General features: G+C 42.6%; 1 protein-coding gene and 1 pseudogene across 1 annotated transcript in view; both read left to right on the forward strand.

Annotated features, from left to right (window-relative positions):
• Atp10d (ATPase phospholipid transporting 10D (putative)) overlaps nt 1–21,222 on the forward strand; it is a 63,700-nt gene that overhangs the window by 21,634 nt on the left and 20,844 nt on the right. The window contains exons 9-15 of the mRNA XM_059275963.1: nt 1,220–1,461; nt 5,368–5,556; nt 7,784–8,393; nt 8,956–9,062; nt 10,547–10,673; nt 12,224–12,408; nt 18,955–19,261. Coding sequence (XP_059131946.1) covers nt 1,220–1,461; nt 5,368–5,556; nt 7,784–8,393; nt 8,956–9,062; nt 10,547–10,673; nt 12,224–12,408; nt 18,955–19,261 — 1,767 coding nt within the window. The remainder of the gene's footprint in view (nt 1–1,219; nt 1,462–5,367; nt 5,557–7,783; nt 8,394–8,955; nt 9,063–10,546; nt 10,674–12,223; nt 12,409–18,954; nt 19,262–21,222) is intronic.
• LOC131921347 (U4 spliceosomal RNA) lies at nt 3,927–4,009 on the forward strand (annotated as a pseudogene).

Raw genomic sequence — 21,222 nt, forward strand, 5'->3', positions numbered from 1 at the left:
ATGCATACTTGACTAGATGCTTGAGTCTCTTAAGTTCAACACCGAACACAACAAAAAGACAACAAAGTGTACCTGGCGCCTGGGGGATAGCTTAGTCTCTAAAACCCTCGGCTTGTAAGCGTGAGGACTTGAGTTTAATGCCCAGAACCCACATTACAAAAACTAGCCATGGTGGTGTCCGCTTGTAATCCCACCACTGAGGAGGTGGAGACAGGCAGATCCTGGAGCTTGCTGGCCAGGCGTTCTACCTTCCGTGGTGAGTCCTAAGCCAGTGAGGGTCCCTGTCTCAAAACACAAAGGAAAAACATAAAACACAACAATGAATCTTGAGAAACAATGCCCAAGGTTCTCTGTCCTTCACATGCATGTGCACACATATGTACCCCTACACACCCACATATGAGTGAAACACACACACACACAAATAAAATAAAATAAAATAAAATAAAATAAAATAAAATAAAATAAAATAAAATAAAATAAAATAAAATAAAATAAAAACATGTATGAAAGACAGCTGGGAAAACTAAACAGCTAATGAATGCCACCAGTGTAGAAGAGAAAACAGGTAAGGATGATGCTAGAAGCCCAAAGAGTTAGTTCTAGAAGGAGTTGACTATTATTAAGGGTTCAAATGAGATAAAAGCACACATACACATGTATATATGTATACATACATGATCACTGGGCTTGGCAAGATGGAGCTTCTAGGTGACATGTGTATATATACATACATACATGTGATCACTGGGCTTGGCAAGATGGAGCTTCTAGGTGATCTTGAGAAGAGATCGATGAAGAGTTAGGACAGAAAGTCCTGAGACTGGTTGAGGAGAGATTAGTGTGCATGAAAGACAAATGTGAAAAGAAAGTCCTTGAGGCCCCAGAGGGCAGGATCCAGATCACCAGTGGAGGGCTTGGTGCTGGAAACAAGGAAGACTGAGTTCTGCATCACAGTAGGAGAGCGGACAATGAGTGTGGATAGAGCTACATACAAGATTCTAGACCTAGAGATGGGCGATGAAGGGACTTCTTAATCCATTGTGTCTTCATTTCCCAGTAAAGAAGGGGGTACGTTTATTGACTATGGATTCTCATGGGGAGGATTTGGAGGCCGGGACAGAAAAGAGTTGGTGTAAATAGCTCAGGAACCACCTTCCACACTTTCTCAGCTGGCAAGTCCTTCTCAGAGGGTGACTGTGTGAATTCTCTCCTACAGCCAAGAGGCTTGAGTCCTACCAGGAGGCCGTCTTTGAAGAGGACGAAGGCACAGACACTCTCAGTGGCTCCCTCAGCAACATGGCAAAACCCAGAACCCACGGCTGCAGGACAGTTCCCAGGGGGCCTTTGGGAAGCAAATCCTCGACTCACCTCTCCGGGAGCATTCCTGCCCTAGGAAGTAGTGGAGAAGGATCCGGGGAGGTGCCTCACTCCAGACAGGCTGCGTTCAGTAGCCCCATTGTAAGTGTCAAGACATCATCACATCCTGAACAGAAGAGCCCCTGCCTGGTTCTGATAGCCCAAACAACACTGCTTTTCTTTGTCTAGGAAAGAGGTGACATCATGACAGCTCAGCATGATGGTGACACATAATAAGTTAAAAAAAAATAATACAAATTGGAGATTTGTTACATAATTCAGTGTTGAAAAGTCAGGTACCATTTCTGAAAAATGCAATATTTCTGGTCAGGGCTGGTCATATGAGAACCTGAAGAAGGCTACCTTGACTTAAGATTAATAGCTGACTCTGTGAAGCACCAAGACTTAACCTGAGTTATCTTGGAGACAGGTATGTGTGTCTAATTAATAGGTCTTTTGGTGTCTTTTTATCACTGTGTAGTTGTCCTCTGCAGTCTGCCCAAAGCCACTGTACAATTTGTTTGGCACATCAAATGCTCAGAACTGCTGGATGAAGGAGTCTGTGTAGAGGAAGAGTCACCCATGTGTGGCCTTTGTATGTTTCCTTCGGGTGTATGGTGTTTGGGAGTCAGAGGAGTCCAAGAGAAGGCTTGTATGTCCACAAAACCCACAGTAACGTATGTATAAGAGAGACAAGTCCCTGGAACTCTTAGGCCAGCAGGAAATGACATCAAACTTAGGAGAGGCGCTCTAGGGAGGAGTCGGGACAGCTTTCCAGCCACCTGCTCAGCTCTGTCACCTGCCAGAGCATCATTTTCCGTTGTTAAACCCTGGGTGTTTGGAGGTTTGCAGAACCGATGAAGTAGCTTCCTGTTACTGTCGATTCTAAAGCAGGTAACGTTTAAACTATGCTGAAGCCATACAAAACCTTCAGCAAACAGGGAGGAGAGCAAAGAGCGAAGTCTAGCTAGATTTTGCATGTTTAACTTGGATCTAAGTAGGGGAGAAAAATAACCAAAGAAAGAAAGAAAGAAAAGCCCGAAATAGAATGCCTTCAGCCAAGTTGGAAGTGTGAGTCCTGAGACTGAACGTAAACTTGGAAATGATGGGGTGTTATCACACAAGGTGAACAGCAAAGCTGTGACTCCCACTATGAAACCACCAAGGCTTTGCGGACAGTGTAGAAAAGACTGGTTCTCAATCTATGGGTTGTGACCCCCAGCATCCCTTTCACAATGGTCATGAATCAGATAGCCTGCATATCAGATATGTATGTTACGAGTCATAACTAGCAAAATTCTAGTTATGAAGCAGCAATAAAGTAATTTTATGGCTGGGAGTCACTACAACATAAGGAACTGTGTAAAGGGTCCCAGCATTAGGAAGGTTGAGAACCACTGGGGTAGGAGCTGTCTGTGTCCTTCTGTGTATTCTGTGATCTAATTATGAGTGGAAATGTTCTCTGAATATTAACCAGATGCCTGATTAAGGCCGCATGGGAGCTATATGCATTTATTTTCCATGGGTAAGGACGCTAGTTCGTTTGTTTCTCTCCCCTTCCTGTATAGAATAGAATATAAGGCCAGGAAGAGTTTGATAGTAGTATACAATAAACTTGGGTTGCTTATCATGTGCCATGCACTGGGTTAGAGATTCCAAGATCAGCAGACTGTGGTCCTTGCCTTAAAGAGACTTCCAACCCCTGGGGAGTTAGAGCTATTTCAACTAAACAGGCATGGTTTCCTGTAAGATGGGAACAGTTGTCCAGCACAGCAAGAGAACTATGTTAACCTTGTAGAACAAGGCCACAGTGAAGATGGTTCTGGTCTTGGGAAAATAATTATGGATATAGTCATTTAGATTTAAAAAAATTGCAAGTAACAATTCTGCACCCTCTCCTCAACTCAAGAACTGGCTTAGCCATGGGGATTAAGTTATTTTGTCAAAACCAGCAAAGCACTCTTGTTTCCCGAGCTTCATTTTGATGTGGATGTCTCCTTACATCTTCCTGTGGGCTCTTCTTTTATTTGTATTCTTTTCCGGTGATTTCAATGTCTTCTGTGGTCCCAAGTATCTAGAGAGACCCAGCTTCATTTTGACAGTTCTTATCTGCAGAGTTTTGCTGACGGGAGCATCTCTTTCATGACTGTGTGAATACGCACGCAGTACCTTTACTGCTTTTAGAATTGCTTTCCCTGTCTGCATCACAGACCAGGATTTCAGCTTTGTAGTCGTCTACTTGCTGAATTTAGATGGAATTTTAAGACTACTTTGTGACAACTGATAGCATGTGAATTTTATACCTGTCATGACCCTGGTAATCTGAAAGGTGAGTATTCGTCACTTGAAAGGAAGGAAAGAAGAAAAGCAGGCAGGCAAAGGAATGAGTGCGAAGTGAGCTTCCTTCCCTCGGCCAGCCATCAGCAGAGTGGAGGTGAGACATGAGCCTAGGGCGTGTGATTACCAGCATTACTCTTCTCTCATTAAACCTGTGATCATTCTCACCAAATGCAGAGACTCTAGCCATGGCCTCTCAGTTTTCTCCTTGCTTTTGAAATAAAATTCCTAGCTTTGCGCAGTGGCAGTATCGTAGCCAACGAGGTTTATCCGAGGCGCGATTATTGCCAATTAGATAAAATTCCTGACAAGAGCAACATAGAGTTTGAGAGGATCCAGGTCACCCTGGCACAGGAAGCCTGAGGCAGCAGGGTCACATTGTACCCACAGTCAGGAAGCAGAGCAACAAAAGCTGATGCCCAGCTAGTCTTCTCCGCCTTTGTTCTGTGGAGGACCACATGGAAAGGTGCCACCCACATACATTTCTAATTGGTCTTCCCTCTTTAATGAAATCTCCCTGGAAACACCCTCACAGACACACCCAGAGATTTTATTTTTCTTAGCTAATTCTAAATCCAGTCAAGCTGACAATGAAAGTGAACCATGACATGACCATGTGAGGACAGTGTCACAGTCCTTGTGCACTCTCTTCTGCCAGTCACCTCTCTTCCCTGTAGTCAGTGTTCTGTGCTTGGTAGCATCCAAGACTCCCTGCAACACAGTGCCTCCTGAGGGGACCGTGATTCCAAACCGTATTCTCTTCAGCAGACTAAAAGATGCCGTGTGAAAAAATCAGACTTCTACTATGACACATTTGTTAAAACTAGTACTCTCCAATGAGTCTGAGATACACTGTGCTAGATGAAACGGGGCTCCTGCACCCCACTCTAGCGACAGAACTTCTTAAAGTAAATCCCTACCAGGACTTCTTAAGAGGAGGTCACAGTTGCTGTAAATAAATACCTAGGCTATGAAATGTCAATTAGTCTCTTAGCCTGCTTATAATGTTTTTTACAGAAAGTTGTTTTTATGATATTAATGAATTGAGCAAAAAAAATGTTGTGTTTAATACTCGGGTATGAATTAAATCTCACTTTTGAAATAACTGGTGTCCATCAGTTGTTGAATAAAATACAGCTATGGTAGAATTCTGAGTACAATAAAATATGTACCTAGCATTATATATTTCAAAGTGAGAAATAGCCTTTCAACTAGATTTTGGTAGAAGGTGATGTTTCTATCTTCTGTTTAACTGAAAGGCCAAAACATTCATCATTAATAATATATAATCTGGATTTCTCTTTTATTTATATGTGCTTCATTTTATTGTTTTATTTCCCAAGACATCATATGCATTAATCTTTTAAACATTATGTTTACTGGGCTGGTGAGATGGTTCAGTGGGTTAAGGCACTTGCTGCCAAGCCTGAGAGCTGAAATTTGACCTCTGGAACCCATATGGTGGAAGGAGAAAACCAGCTTCCTTAAATTGTTCTCTGATCTCCATACGTGTTGTAGAACATGCATGAGTATGCACATACATACACACACATACAAATAAATACATGTAGAAAAAAATTAAAATTCAGTTTACCATCTCATGCTTCATTAGATACCCATTGTAGAAGCTCTTTATGTCAATAACAACACTTTGTCATATTGTCTCTTCAGGAAACGGACGTGGTACCAGATACCAGACTTTTGGACAAATTTAGCCAGATTACCCCTCAGCTCTTCACCCCACTGGATGGTACCACGCAGAGTCCACCCCTGGAGATTTTGTACATCCTGGACTTCTTTATTGCACTGGCAATCTGCAACACGGTGGTGGTTTCTGCCCCTAACCAGCCTCGGCAAAAGGTAAACGCCAATGCACACGAGGATTTGCTCAGCAGCGGACAATGTGGAGTTTACACGCATCTGGAGTGGTTTTGCTATGTGATGATAATAAATAACAGTAGCAGCAAAAACAGCAGGTGTAAACCGTTTGCTCAGGACTTGTTCTTGGCCCCGCACTTACCGTGTTCGAAGAGATTTGCTGGTGCTGATGTGTTAGCCCGCTCAAAGAGCTAGGCACTCTCGTTCTGTTCTTTCTCATCTTAGAGATGCCTTGGAAGGATTTCACCAGGGTTGTGAATCCAGTGTGGGGGGTGGGGCTGAGAGTGGGGGTTGAACAGAAGGACTCTGTCTGGGCTTACTCTGTTTTTTTTTTGCCAAGGAGAGGATAGCTCGCGAGAACTTTCGCTTTGCCTTCACTGCCTTACTAAATTGAAGCTGTCTGTAACACTTCTGAGACCTCCAACATCATCTGCACGACCTCAAACAAAATCTGAAGCATTAGTTTAATGGGTGTGACTATGACAAACTTCCTTCATGTACCAGCTAGGTTTGTTTTAACTCAGTCTACCCACTATCCAGTAGGAGTAGGATGTGCCAGGATTCAGCAGTCCCTCTGTATAGTTGCAGCTTAGAGCCCATGGAAAACTCATTTCCAGTTAAGAAGGAAAACACTGTAGAGCCTGGTGATCTAGCGTGGTGTGCTAGCCTCCTGGTGTATCTTGCCTTTCCCACATATCCACTTAAAATTCAATTTACAGCAAAACCCAATTAAATTTTAATTTTCCAACCGATCATTTTCTTTTGGCAACTTCAGAGGTGGGAACTTGAACATAAAAGTAATTCACTTCCAATTAAGCTGCACCTGATCAGAGACTGTATTTTACAAGGTGCTGCCTGGGAAGGTGCTCTGGAAAAGGCGATAATGTAATTAGAGAATAAATGACGGGATTAATAAAAGTTGTACTACACAATGTTTTGCACTTGTTTTCAAAGTTGGTAACTTTCGGTGTTTTCTTTCTACAAAGTATGGTTGATGTATTCCTAAAGGATGTAACGCTTTACTGTTTGGAACAAAATCTTTTGGAGGCATAAAGAGCCCCTGCTTCTCCCAAATTCTTAGAGTAATGAGAGAAAGGAAGCACATTGTGAGAAACAGAGACTTCACCATGCCGGTGCATGCTTTACCTCTGAGTGGCTGGTAACTTCATAGACTGACCAGCAAGAGCCTTTCACATGGTTATAAAGTTAGTTTCTGAAGAAACTATCTAAATTCTTCATGTGTTTCTGAATGAATCAATTTCCGAATCCATTGGGTAGTCTTTTATGATAGGCATGAAACTCTAAGCCAAATCACTGATATTAAAAGCGTAAAAGGAGATAAGGAGCAAATAAGAACAGATTGTGTACTAGTAAAGAGTTAAAGTCACGTGACGATGTGGATAAATTCCCCTTTAACTGACTTTCATTTCCTGGCCCATTTTGTTGTAAAGGCCAAAATCACAGCCTTTTCTAGACTCTGAAAAGAGAAAAGAAAAATGCATTCTGTTAGCCCTTAGCTTGATTTCTTCCTGTGGTCTTGGTGATGTGTACTCATATGTATTTGTCCTATTTTCTCTGGACTTTTCCTGTAAGACTCTAAAAGCATTGAACTTTTCTGGTAATATGTTCATGCTCTCTACAAACTTCACCTCAAAATAAATTTCAAGAATATGTTTTTGTTTTGATATTGAATATTTAATTGATTTGAATTCTTAGTTAATGGTGACTGATTGTTTCATAGTTGATTCTTTGAGACAGGGTCTCATTATGTAGCCCAGCTTGGCTTTGAATTTGGGTTCCTCCTGCCTTTTAAGAGCTGAGATTATGTGCAAGCCCTACCATGCCTGGTTCAATTTGCCTTTAATTGCTATTGCTAAGCTGTGTCAATGAAGATTATAGATTTTATACATGTAGGATTATTTCTTTAGAAACAATTCTATGAGGAAGTCCAATATTAACATTTGGAATCCTTTGTTTTCAATTGTTGATATCTTCCTAAATAGTTAGAGAGATGTATTATGCCATCACATCCTTTTTCCTAGTGGCTTTGAGTCTTCCTGTTTGCTATGAAATTTCTAGGGAGAAAGCAGACTGGCAGTTAAGACAGTGATAACTCTTTCATATCTCATTTTTCCCCCAGCTGGACTTTAGAGTTGTTATAATCTAATTTTGGGCATGTTATTGAGACATCTCTCATTGTCTTTCCTAGATTGGACTCTCCTCATTGAGTGGAATGCCCATCAAGTCCTTGGAAGAGATTAAAAACATCTTCCAGAAATTGTCTGTCCGGAGATCAAGTTCACCATCCCTTGCCGGTGGGAAGGACCCAACTTCTGGGGCTCCCTGTGCCTTTGTGAGCAGAATCTCTTTCTTTAGTCGAACAAAACTGTCACCTCCTATGGAGGATGAGTCTTCCCAGATGGGTGAAAGCCCTCAGGCCGATAACTCAGCTTGCTGTACAGAAACTGAGGCACAGAACAGTGCTCTAGGACTCACCATTGGCTCAGCTGAAGCCCTAGATGGACCACCGCCCTTGGCTGCCAACCTGTGTTATGAAGCAGAGAGTCCAGATGAGGCAGCCTTGGTGTACGCCGCCAGGGCTTACCATTGCACTTTACAGTCTCGGACCCCGGAACAGGTCATGGTGGACTTTGCTGCTTTGGGCTCATTAACATTTCAACTCTTACACATCCTTCCTTTTGACTCGGTAAGGAAAAGAATGTCGGTCGTGGTCCGGCATCCTCTTTCCAAACAAGTCGTGGTGTACACAAAGGGTGCCGATTCTGTGATCATGGAGCTGCTGTCGGTGGCTTCTCCAGGTAGGTGGTTGCCATGGTGGTGATCGGAAGGGCTGGGGACTCAGCCTCCACTCCCCAGTGTTTTGGTAAAGGCTATGAAGTCACACTTGAAAAGGAAAAATGCTGCCTAGGATTGGGTGGGAAGGCGGAGGGACCCTGAAGCTCAGAGACCATGGTTTGTTTCCATCTGAAATCCGTCGTTAGCTGTGCCTCTGTAAAGTTACCTGTTTGGGAAAATGGACATCAGAATACCTTTTAATGGATTCCTGAGAGGCTTAATGTCACTCTGTGTGAAATGCACGAAGAGCCTTTTGCCTAACAAGGGAAGGGTGGCCCCGAGAGGATAGGTAGGGCTGACCCATTATGGCAGCCTTTGTATCAAAGCTTTAGTACTTCCTCTGCCCAGGGGGAGAGAATCAAAGTGGAGAATTATGCTGCTCTCTTCCTTCCCCAGACACAGTTGAGATTCAAAGCTAAAATGCCTTTTGTTTATTATGGATTAAACTGTCATCTTTCAAAGGGGAAAAAAAAAGTCTAATTGGGCAGGCTGGCAGGAATAATGATTTTCTGTTCATGATTTCAGATGGGACAAATCTGGAAAAACACCAGATGATAATAAGGGAGAAAACACAGAGCCACCTGGACGAATATGCCAAACGCGGCCTGCGAACTTTGTGTATCGCCAAAAAGGTGAGAATGTTGAGTACCCCAGCCTTGGTACTTCTGGTTCACCCATCATCACTGAAACTGAGTGGGTAGTAGAGTGCAACCCTAATCCAGGTACCAGGGAGGTTCCTCAGACTGGGGTCCCTCTACATAGCCTCTCCATGCTGTGTGTGACTGGGTTAGGTTTCTATCCCCAAAGGTTTGTTTTGGCAGGTGCTTAAGTGTTCTATTCTCAGAATTCTCACATATTACATACAAGTGGCCTTGTATGTAAACAGTTTTTTTCTCGGGAAGTAAAAATCCCAACATCTTACTACCTTCCCTCCAGAACCTTGTGTATAATGTCCCCCATTTGTTAGCATTAAATGTTATTTGAAAAAAAAAAAATGACCAGAGAGCAGCCTTCATTTTTCTCTCATGAAGTCTTGGGAGTTTTATTTTGTCTTGTTTTCTCATGTGCCCATAAATTGATCTTTAAATCCAAGTCAACTTGCCAGGTTTTTTTTTTTTTTTTTTTTTTTTATCCCAGTTTGGATTATTCTTTACCGAAAGCAGTCCTTGAGACATGGCCTGTCCTTTCTAAATGAAAAAGTAGAGCCCCAGAAGTGATTTGGGGACTGTTATTGCCCAAACCTCTCACTGACTATCTATGTTCTAGGTCTTAAGTTATTGTGGGAGGCAAAGTGGGACTAGCTGTGCTGGGGACCTCCAAGAAACCCAGTCAACCAGCTGCATGAAGGAGCAAATGCCTCCATGATGTAATTATAGGGGAGTGGGGAGTTCACAGTTGAATCAACTCTGCCTTCTTGTTGAATATATTCCAATAGATGTTATATTTTCCCAAATCAAATTACCCGCCAGGCAAAAATGAGTGTATAAGAGAAAAATTGCTTAGCTCTCTCCACTTGATGTCCCTGCTTATAAGACCTGAAATGTAGATTCATCCATGATGGCAGGTAAAGACAGGAAGACATTGATTCCTTTTCCAGGAGTTGTTTAAGTTTTGTTAGAACCAAGACCTTCTTACATTTCCTATAGGGTGCCTCTCATTTTACCTTCTCAGAAGTTTAACCATATGAATGAATCTTCAAAGACCTCTGAGGTGCTGTTGGCTGTGACATCCCTCAGATGAGCAATCATGAGGACATTTTCTCAGCTGCACCATTAGAATGCTCCCGGATCTAACCACCAACAGGAGGCCTGATCTACCTCCTTCTGTCCTGGATTAATTAAATAGGTTAACCCCCTTTCACCAAAGATAACGCTTAAAATTTCCCGAGATAACTAAGCTGTGATATCTCTCTATCAGCAGATTTGAATTCACTTGAGCAGAGTTTGGGAATCTTGCGTCCCTGTGATAAAGGAGTATAGGTCAGATACAAGTGTGCCCTGAGGGTGAAATTTATAAAGGAAGTTGTTGCCACGGAACTTTGTCCCCAGTCAGGCCTGGCAGGATAAAATACAAGGTTAAATGGCCTGCTTCCTAGCCCCTTTTCTTCCTCTCTTAGGTCATGAGTGACGCTGAATATGCAGAATGGCTGAGGAATCACTTTCTGGCTGAAACCAGCATTGATAACAGGGAAGAACTGCTAGTTGAGTCTGCCATGAGACTAGAGAACAAGCTCACATTACTTGGTAGGTAAATGGCGCTGTGTTGCCTGAGCAGATTTTGTCTCTAAATCCATTTTTCTCCAGTCCTCTTTAGCCACTTGGATGTGGGAAGCAACGTGGTTCTTCCTACCATGTCCTTCCCGATCTCTTCTCGTGTTCCAGTGTCTTCAGACCTGTGTTCCACGCCAGTGAACTAGAGGGTCCATTTGTGGTGGGAACAGGGGAGGCATTCTTGGTAAGATGTAAACTGAAACACCCGACTCAGAATACAAAGCCAAACAAACATCTTGGTCTGAGAGAAGGATTTTGCAAGTGTCTTGCGAGAAGTTGGGTAAAGTCTTAAATATATGTCGTCTTCTTAAATCTTTATAACAAACGTGCATCTTATTTAGAAGAAATAGGGCACAGAGTAGCACAGTGACGTCTTCATGCTCAAAGGCTTAGACTTTTAACTGAAAAGCAGGAAACTCAGGGCTCCCCAAGTATAGGGTACATGTCCTTTATTCTGTACCTGCAAGTGATCTTGAAGTTCATTTTTCTTCTCCTCTTTCCTGATTCCAACCCAGATTGCACAAGGGACATCTCCTCTATCAGGTTGGCCCGCACCTGAGAATCACTTAAGGAACTATAAACAGTCCAGGGCTGTCGGTCTTGTGTGTGCCCTTGACACGGGAATTGCTGAAAGTCTCCTGAGGGACTTTGAGGGGCCATCAAGTTCAGAAACACTGCTTGGAGGACGGAGATGTAGATTCTGATAGAAGGGCTAACTCACCAAGAGAGCTGCCTCTGGGGTCCGTTCCTCTGTTTAGGTGGAGACATGACCTCACTTAATATCCGTCACATAGAATACTCGTGTCCCTTTTAAATACTAATAATGTCTTTGTGGTAGTATAAGCAGCTGAGATGTATGCTTCCTAATCTGCATTTCCAAATGAAATAAGGCTCTGTGGGTTTAATGCCAAAACTCATTTGGCAGCAAAATCAAACCCGATTTGATGTAGCACTATTTTTAGTATTAATACTCTAATTAGCATGAAAATCTGAGTTTTCTATAGAAAGATAAATATATGTGACTAACAGGTATTGCAAAATAGAAAATGTAAAAAAAAAAAAAAATAGAAAATGTATACCACATCACTGGTGGGAAAAAACATGAATTCCAAAGCACATCTCATTGCATCTCATTCCAGAAAAAGACATTGTGGACTGACATTATGAAAGAGTATCCCTAACAGACATTGAATCTTATAGCCAAGAGTATTAAGAGCCTGCCTTTACCCTGGGGAGTTTCATAGAACTGTAGAATTCAGGGCAAGGTTATATAAATAAGTGGACCAGCTTGTGAATTTGTAGATAAGAATACTAGCCCAAAGGAGAATGGGTTTGATAAACTCCACGATCCTTGGCATTTTGCATCTGCTCTGCAGCTTTCCTTGGATCTCTGGAAGCGATTGGGGTGGTTTATAGAGTTCAGGACTGGATGTCCCATGGAAAGGACTCGGTGAATGGCCCAGTGAGGTCCAGCTGGCTCTGGTTTCTCAGAAACCTTGCTTGCATTTTTGGTTACTCTTCAGGTGCTACCGGCATTGAAGACCGCCTGCAGGAGGGAGTCCCCGAGACGATAGAAGCCCTTCACAAAGCCGGCATCAAGATCTGGATGCTGACAGGGGACAAGCAGGAGACAGCTGTCAACATAGCTTACGCCTGCAAACTCCTGGAGCCAGAGGACAAGCTCTTCATCCTCAATTCGCAGAGTAAGGTATGCGGGATGCTGCTGAGCCAAACACTCTTTTAACTCAAAGCCGGCAGGGCGTTAGGCGATGGATGTACGCCAGGAAAGAGAGAGACTGAGCTGATCGGTCTGTAGTGATGTTATGACGTTATGTTACCCAGTGACCTTGCTCGTATCTGGGGAGGATGCCATCATTTTTCTAAGACATCACGGGTGAATACAAGCACTAGAAAAAACTTCCCTTTTTATTTTGGGCACCCCTCACCCCCCCGATTCTAACTGTCTGACCAGGAATTTGACAAAAACAGACAAAAATGAGAGTATATACAAAATCTTGAAACAAGAACCTACCCTCTTTTCAAGTTAGAGGGAAGTACTCATTTCTGTTAGTAACGAGACATTTTTATGATTTTAAAATTAGGCTCTCAGCATAATCCTGCCCTCTAGTGGTAAATTTAGATATTGCGCCTAAGAGCACCCAACATTTGTAGAAATGAAGGGGATGGAGTGTTAAAGGAGAAGGAGTTGAAAAGATTTTGAACCACCCATTCATTCATTCATTCATTCATTCATTCATTCATTCATTCATTCATTCATTCATTCATTCATTCATTCTGGCTGCTGTTAATCACTAGGATGGATATTTAAATAGTTAAGTGGGCATTTCACAGACAGCTCCTAGGAAAGAGATACACTCCTAGATGTGTGCATACTGTTCACTGTGCTTGAAAGCTCTGCCTGTCTCCTCCTTCCCCCGTGAAAGTCAGGCAGCAGTAACATTCTGTCATAGCATCCTGACTTTGTGATGTCTTCTGTAGCCACCTTGTGGAATCCCTTTTGGCTAGCTGTTTTATGGCTAAGCCTCCGTTGACACTCAGCTTGGTAATATGTTTTGAGGAAACTCGAGAGCTGTCCTTATCCAACACAGTTCTCTTTTATAGCAGACTCAGGGGCCATATTCATAACCGACAGCCAGCACCCAGCACCGTCAAGAGGCCGAATTATTTCAGTGGCTCAAAACGGATGTACCTGAGTGGCTAGGGAAATATTTACCTACTACTGACAAGCATATGTCCTTGAGGAGTTGCTTGCCCTGTGTGGCCTCTTCTTCCTCACCTGTCATGGACAGTAACACCCATGCCATGACGTGGATATGTGCAAAAAGTGAGGAAATGTCTCCTGTCAGCATTAGTTCTGTGAAAGGGTTCTGTAGACTTGGGGACTTCCTCCTGCAGAGGGTCTACAATGCCAACAGCACCTGAAAAACGCTAAACATCTATTGAGAGATCTGGAAGCATAAAATAAAAAAAGAAAATGAATTATTGTCGATCAAATGCTGCTGCCAAGCCTGGGACCTGAGTTTGATCCCTGGACCCAACTTAGTAAAAGGAGATAACTGATTTTGACTCCTGAAAATTGCCATCTGACCACCACACATACACCATGGCATGGGTGTGCCCACAGACACACACACACACACACACACACACACACACACACAAACAAACACACACACACCCCAAATCCATAAACAAGCAAATGAAAAATAAAGTAATTATTTGTGTTTTTAATTTGACTTAGAACTTTTTAGACATGAAAAACTTTTCTCTAACTTTTAATTAATATGGTAATTATTTCACATTCAAACAATTTAGAAAAGATAAAATCTTAAAATAGTCCCTTGGAGAAATCCTATTGACAGTTCAAGCATCCTTCCAGATAGCTCCAAGTCTGCAGACATGGGAAACCAAGCATAACGTTGCATGCCTCGTGGACCTGGAACTTCCTGCATTTGTCAGGGAAAGTGCTCCAATGTCTGTGAGGATAAACGTGGTAATCTGTGTCATCATGAGAAGCAGGGCATAACACCACTCAGGTCAGGTGTGTTAGTCACTCTTTGCAATCAAAGGGGCTTTGGTCTGTGTACGGATTCTGTAATGTCTAATCAGATTAAGCATATGTGCCACCTCAATCATTTCTCATTTCTTCATAATACAAACATGTAAAACCCTTTGTTCTAGTTTTTTTTAGAAACACAGTATACATTTTTTAATCTATTGACTTAGATACTTTATTGATAGGTAAAAATCAGCAGGATTGTAAAATTTATTTAAAAATACACAATTTATATTGGAAGGCATTTAAAACTACCAGTCCAAGAAGTATTTAGTGCATATTTGGTTCATTTTAGTTGCTACTAATAACAGTTCATATATGTGAATTTTCTATGTAGATCAAAAGAAAACAGTAGAATTTAATTTCGTTTTGTGAGTATTGGTTCAGTCCCTAGTCTGTAAATATGTCCCTCTTCCAATCTCCATTCTTCAGGAGTCCCTAAAAGCTAAAAAGGGCTCAGATCACAAAGCCCATTCCATCCTGTGGTAAAATTGCTTCTGTAACAGTCTAAGGAGCCACTTAGCAGCCAATGAGTTCTGGAATATCCGAGGTCATGTCTGTGTGCTAACTTCATAAATTTCTGTGAACTTCACTACTGGCAAAACTAACACAAAACTGTATTCGTTTAAAAGCCTTCATGATTTCCATCTTCAGGAAGGTTTTTTTCTTGAAGGTGTTCACATTGTCATGTCCTGACATGGTTTCCTGCACTCACATACACAGAGACATCTGAGCATTGCTCCTTCAGTTTACATTGTATGCTTATCAAACTTTCCTCCTAAGAAGAAACTAGTATTTATAATCTTTAGGGGAAGCTCTAGAAGGTTTTCCATGCATGATCTCATTTGACAATTGTAACAAGTACGCATTAGCTCATTTTATAGGCAGAGACCCCAGAATGTTTTGCTTTATCAAGTATGAAATAATTATTAGCATTGAATTTGGTCTCTTCTGCATCAAGATACATCTATATTATATTGTGATTTACACACTATATATAAACAACCACTTCCTACAATTAGTGGAGTTATGTTTTATAGCATTATCTTTAACCTGAATTAGTGAATAGTGATTGCTATCCCAAGGGAGATTCACAGTTTACTTCCTAAAGGCCTGTGGTCACAATATATTGCCAATTGATCAATACATCATGTGTGTTTCTCTCTCATGGTACCTTATTTAATATTTATTGTAAATTCATTCACATAAAATGTGTGGGCAACCTCACACTAATTCATGCCTGAAAAGAGAGTATTTAACACAGTAATTTCTCAGTACTGTACATCATAGCTGTTGAATGTTTAGGGACACCGGTAGCACTGTAATTAGGAGCCATTTCAGATAACAAAATCACCAACAAAAAGAAGAAAGATGAAAAAAAGAAGTTCCACCAAACAGATTCTCAGCACTTGGGAGGCAGAAGCAGGCAGATTTCTGAGGTTCGAGACCAGTCTGCTACAAAGCAAGTTCTACGACAGTCAGGTCTACATGGAGAATCTCTGTCTCAAAAAACCAAATAATAATAATAATAAATAGTAGTGTATCCATTTGCTCAACTTCTGCTGAGAGGGCATGCATCACATGACCCAAATGTTACTTTTTTTTGGCAGTATATGACTCAAAAGCCTGAGAGTCCAGGTTGAAAATAAATGGAGGCAAACATCTGAACTTACAAACTTGGATTCCATGAATAGTGAAGGCTGTATGCATGTATACATGTATGTGTGCATGACTGTATATGTGTATGCATGTGTGTGTATATGTGTATGCACATGGGTGTACATACTGCTAAAAAACTAAACCCTCATAGATTAAACATCTATGTGTAATCATAAAGCTGCAGGTGATTCACAATTATGTTATGAAGAATATCGGTCTAGACTGTAAACTCTGTCATATAATACTAAGGCTACAAAGACCATTTTATATTATATAGTTATAATTATGTTCAACTATAAATACCATCTCACAGGGAATATTCTGATTTTCAAAGACTAAATATACCGATTTCTAAATTATGCCATATTAATTTCACCAAACTAAAGAATATTTGTGCAAATACAGTTTTTACTATTGTAATTTTGGTCTATAATAAACACGTCTGACTTTTCCTTCATGGCTTTAGAGGTATATAGGGTCAAATTTGTTCAAAGGTCAAGGTAGTTGGGTAGCTCCATTTTATAGCTGGATCTAGACTGTCTATTTTGTGGGACTATAACAAAATCTGTGAGGCTGAGTACTGTATGGAAGGTAAGTGGTTTATTTAGCCCACAGTTTGAAAGCTCACAGCTTCTGGTGGGTGTCCCACGGTGGAGAGCATTTCCTGGGGATATGTGCACAGCTGATGAGTGGAAGAGAAGCTCACATGGGAGAAGAGGAAGCAAGAGAGTAAGGAGAGGACAGGCCAACTCCTTTCCCCGTCTGTTTCTAGGGGAACTATCTGTTCCTAAAGGCTAACCCATTGTGAAAGACCAGCACCCACTCCTTCACGTGGGTGGTCATGACCCCATGACCATCCTCAGGACTACACCTCTTAAAGGCCCAGCACTATTCAAACTACATTCGTGATGATTGTACATAATATGATCATTAAGTCTTTGTTGCATCATGCCTCTGTATCTGCTCCTATCTTTTCTTTCTTCCTTGTATTTTATTGTGGGTTAAGAAATGCTTGGTAAGCTTAAAATAAAATCACTCATGGGATGTTCTTGAATCAGCAAACTATTTCAAGCTGGGCATGTAGGCTTAAGTCTCCCGATCCTAGACCTGAGATCTAGTCTTAGTGGTCATTTGACACAATACTTTCTGGGTAAGTTTATTATTAATCATCCTGAGTAGAATCCACTCAGCAAATATTTAATGAGTATTTGATGGGCCTAAATTGTGTGTGTGTGTGTGTGTGTGTGTGTGTGTGTGTGTGTGTGTGTACATGTACATGTGTGAGTTTATGCATGTGTTAATGCAGGTGCACCCAGAATGGAGAAGAACATGTTGGATCCCACTGAAACTTGAGTTACAGGTGTTCGTGGGCCTCTAGTGGGTGCTGGGAACTGAATTCTGATCCTCTGCAAGAGCAGAAAATTGTCTGTGCTGCTGGGTTGTCTCTCCAGCAGGATGGGCTTTCTTTTTCACTATAAAGGATTCAAAAGTGAGTTAGGGTCAGAGGGTGCAGCTCAGCATGCTTAGCGTGTGTAAGGCCCACGGTTGTCTCCAGAAGAGCAACAAGGAGAGTAGACGGGATGACTCCCCTTAAAGCATTTCCGGTGTCATGTAGAGTGCGGATGCACACAGCCCTGATGTGATGTGCATCACGAAGAACACCCTGACCAGAGTGCAAGCTCCGTGAGGCTGTGTCCCCCAAGCCCAGAACGTTCTCTCATACAGTTTCTCAGCCAACACTCATGAGTAGAGAATGTGTTAAACACAAAGAAGATGAAAAGGTTGAAATGTCTGCATTTCGGTTGGTCCTCGAAGCAGTGTGGATGGAGGTAGCATGTGCCTTCTGCAGATGATGAAGTTGAGGCTCAGAGAGCTTCTGTGTTTGCTTAATGTCAAGCAACTAGGAGTTGGTGGGATGAGACCTCGGGGCTCTTGAGATCCACTTCCGGGGAAGAGACGATACTTACCTGATGGGATTTATTTTTTAATGATTTTTATTATTGTTATGTTTTGCATCCCTATCCCAGTTTCCCCTCCCTCCTCTCCTCCTAGTCCCTCCCCCCACCTCCCCTCTGCTCCCCCACATCCACTCCTCCTCCGTTTCTCTTCCAAAAAGGGTGGCCTCCCATGGATATCAACCAAACATGGCATGTCAAGTTGCAGGGAGACTAGGCACTGTAATTGGCTTTCTCATCAGACTTTCTTTTGGGCTGCCAGCCCCTAAATAATGACACACGGAGACTTATTAATTATGAAAGCTCGTTGTTCCCAACTAGCTCTTTCAACTTAAATTAACCTATTTCTATTCATCTACATTCTGCCATGTGGCTTTCTGTTCTGTACATCCAACTTGCTCCGAGTCTCTCTGACATCTGTCTAGATTTCATCCTGAGTTCCTTTTTCTGCCTGGAAGTCCCACCTGACCTCTCCTGCCTAGCTATTGGTCATTTAGCTCTTTATTAAACCAATCAAATGCCTTAGGCAGACAAGATAAAACAGCAACACATTTTTACACAGTTTGCTCAAATATCCCGCAACAACGTACCTCCCCTCTTATTAACAAAACGTTGGGTAAGGCAACCCAGGATAAGGAGTAGGATTCCAAAAGCCAGCGAAAGGGTCAGAGACAGCCCTGTGCCCATTGTTAGAAGTCACACAAGGTAACATACGCAGAATGGAGCACTGGGAATCCTGCAGAAGAGGGGGAGGAAGGATGGTAGGAGCCAGAGGGGTCAAGGACATCACAAGAAAACCCACAGAAATCAACTAACCTGGGCTCACAGGGCTCACAGAGACTGAACCACCCACCAGGGAGCCTGCATGGGACTGATGCGATGGAATTTTACATCCTACGAGCCGCAAAATTGAGAAGTTATGAAGTGGGCTCTTTGAAAGTAACCCACGGTTCACTACCCAAAGCAGCCTTGATCCAGCAATGGCTAAAGAAAGAGAATGAAAAATTGACCTAGCTCTCTAGTGGCGCCCCGAGGTTTAACTGTCGCTCCCTCTTTGTTCAAGGGTGCCTGTGAGATGCTGATGAGTGCAATTTTGAAAGAACTTCAGAAGAGAACTCAAGCCCCTCCAGAGCCAGCATCACTAAGAAAGTCCTTCCGGCGGCCTCCTGACCCCCAGCACTCTGGACGCTCTGGACTCGTTATCACCGGGAAGACCCTGGAGTTTGCCCTGCAGGAGAGTCTGCAAAGGCAGTTCCTGGAGCTGACTGCATGGTGCCAGGCTGTGGTCTGCTGCCGAGCCACGCCCCTTCAAAAAAGTGAGGTGGTGAAATTGGTTCGAAACCATCTGCACGTGATGACCCTGGCCATTGGTGAGTGGAGGAGGTGGGAGGGTGGGCACCCTGCCTGGCACTCTCCGTTGTATGACCCCAGGGGTTGATCCTTTGCCTGTTCTTCCTCTTCTGTCTAACCTTATAATTCTGTGTTTCCTTTTCCGGCTGTACTTACTTTCCTTCTGTCTGTACAGCTTTATTCCTGCCCTGCCTCTCTGATCGCCTACTGTGAACCTGGTGTTCGGGATGGAGCACAGAGAACAGTATGATAATGTGCTCTGAGTTATGTCTTAGACCCCATCAACTTAGTTACCTAGAGTTAAATACTGAATCAGGGAACTGAAAACCTCGAGATTTCTACCTTCAGGAAAGTTAAATTTAGGAATAAAAAAAAATGTATCCATTCAATGAATGGTTTTGAGTGGCATATTTGTACCAGGTCCCCCCCATCCTAGACAATAGCTATAAAGCGATATCTGTAACTGATAGCTTTCTTATACAGCTTACGTCCAGTAGGAGGGTATGTAGTAGCACTAATGCATGAACAACTCAATGTGAATGTGGAAAATATCAGTTAACAAGTGCTATTGAAAAAAAAAAAAGCCGGGCGGTGGTGGCGCACGCCTTTAATCCCAGCACTCGGGAGGCAGAGCCAGGCGGATCTCTGTGAGTTCGAGGCCAGCCTGGGCTACCAAGTGAGTTCCAGGAAAGGCGCAAAGCTACACAGAGAAACCCTGTCTCGAAAAACCAAAAAAAAAAGAAAAAAAAAAAAAAAAAAAACCAGGGGAAAGAGTGTCCATCTTAAGTTTGGTTCCCAGAGCAGAACTGGCTGCCCGGGCTGTCTGTGAGTAAAGACATAAGGGAAATGGTAGAGGAGCAGCTGGAGATCAGGGGGGAAGCATTCTTAGCAGACAGCACAGAAAAGGAAAAGCCAAAAGATGGGGTGTGCCACTTAAGGCCAAAGCAGACTGGGGAATGTTTTCTACATCTGAATGATTGGCAGAGAGGTGGGCGTGGCCAGATCACATTGGGTCTTGAAGGCCATTGTAAAATTTTGGCTTTGATCTGAAAAAGGAAGTGAGAGCGCCAATGGAAAGTGTTGATCTGAGGTGGGATCTGCCTTGTGTTTAAAGGTATCTCATTGCCCTCTGTGTGAAAATAAACGTGCTACAAGGACATAAGTAAGGAAAATATTTGGGAGGCTGTTAAATAATTCAGACAAGAGATAGTGGTGTCTTAGACCCAGATAGGAAGAGAGGAGGAGGAAGTGGAATATGGTCAGACAATAGACATGCTGTGAAGAAAGAGCTGCTGATATTTGCTGGTGAACTGGGTATGTGCCATGACAAGAAGAGTTGTTAGTGGGACTACCAGAGTCTTGAGGGGTGGGGTCTAACATTTGGTGATGTGGAAGCAGGGGCTTGAGGGGTGGGGTCTGACATTTGGTGATGTGGAGGCGGGCCTTGAGAGGCAGGAACTTAAACTTATTTAGCTTGAAAAGTTTCAGATGCCTTAGCAGTGATGTCAAGTGTCCAACTGGAATAAAAATCTGTAACTTAGCAAGGAAGAATTGATTGAACATAAAAATTAGTGAATTGTAGGTCCAGTGAGTGTCTAAGGTTTGACATTCTAAGACGATCAAACAATGAGTCTCAATGGGGAGAACAGCATGCCGTGAAGTTCTGACACATATGAGTGTTTAGATAGTATGGGGTGGAATTTGGTCCAACCATTCTGTTGTTTATACATGGAAATGAATGAATGATTCAGATCCCTGGATTAAGATGGTGTACCTGAAGCCAAACCCTTGGACTTTGCACTAATTAAATCAAGTGCCCATCTTGACCAATCACTGAGTGTAGGGAAGACGAGATGTTGACTTCCAGGCCTCAGCCAGTTTCCCATCCATAAATTCACCCTAAACAAACCACACGGGCTCAGTCAGTAGCCCTTTTGGGACAACACATGCTCATTACTTGAAGGAGCGTAATACCTGAAGA

The sequence above is a fragment of the Peromyscus eremicus genome, chromosome 10, assembly GCF_949786415.1.
Source record: "Peromyscus eremicus chromosome 10, PerEre_H2_v1, whole genome shotgun sequence".
Taxonomy (NCBI): Eukaryota; Metazoa; Chordata; class Mammalia; order Rodentia; family Cricetidae; genus Peromyscus; species Peromyscus eremicus.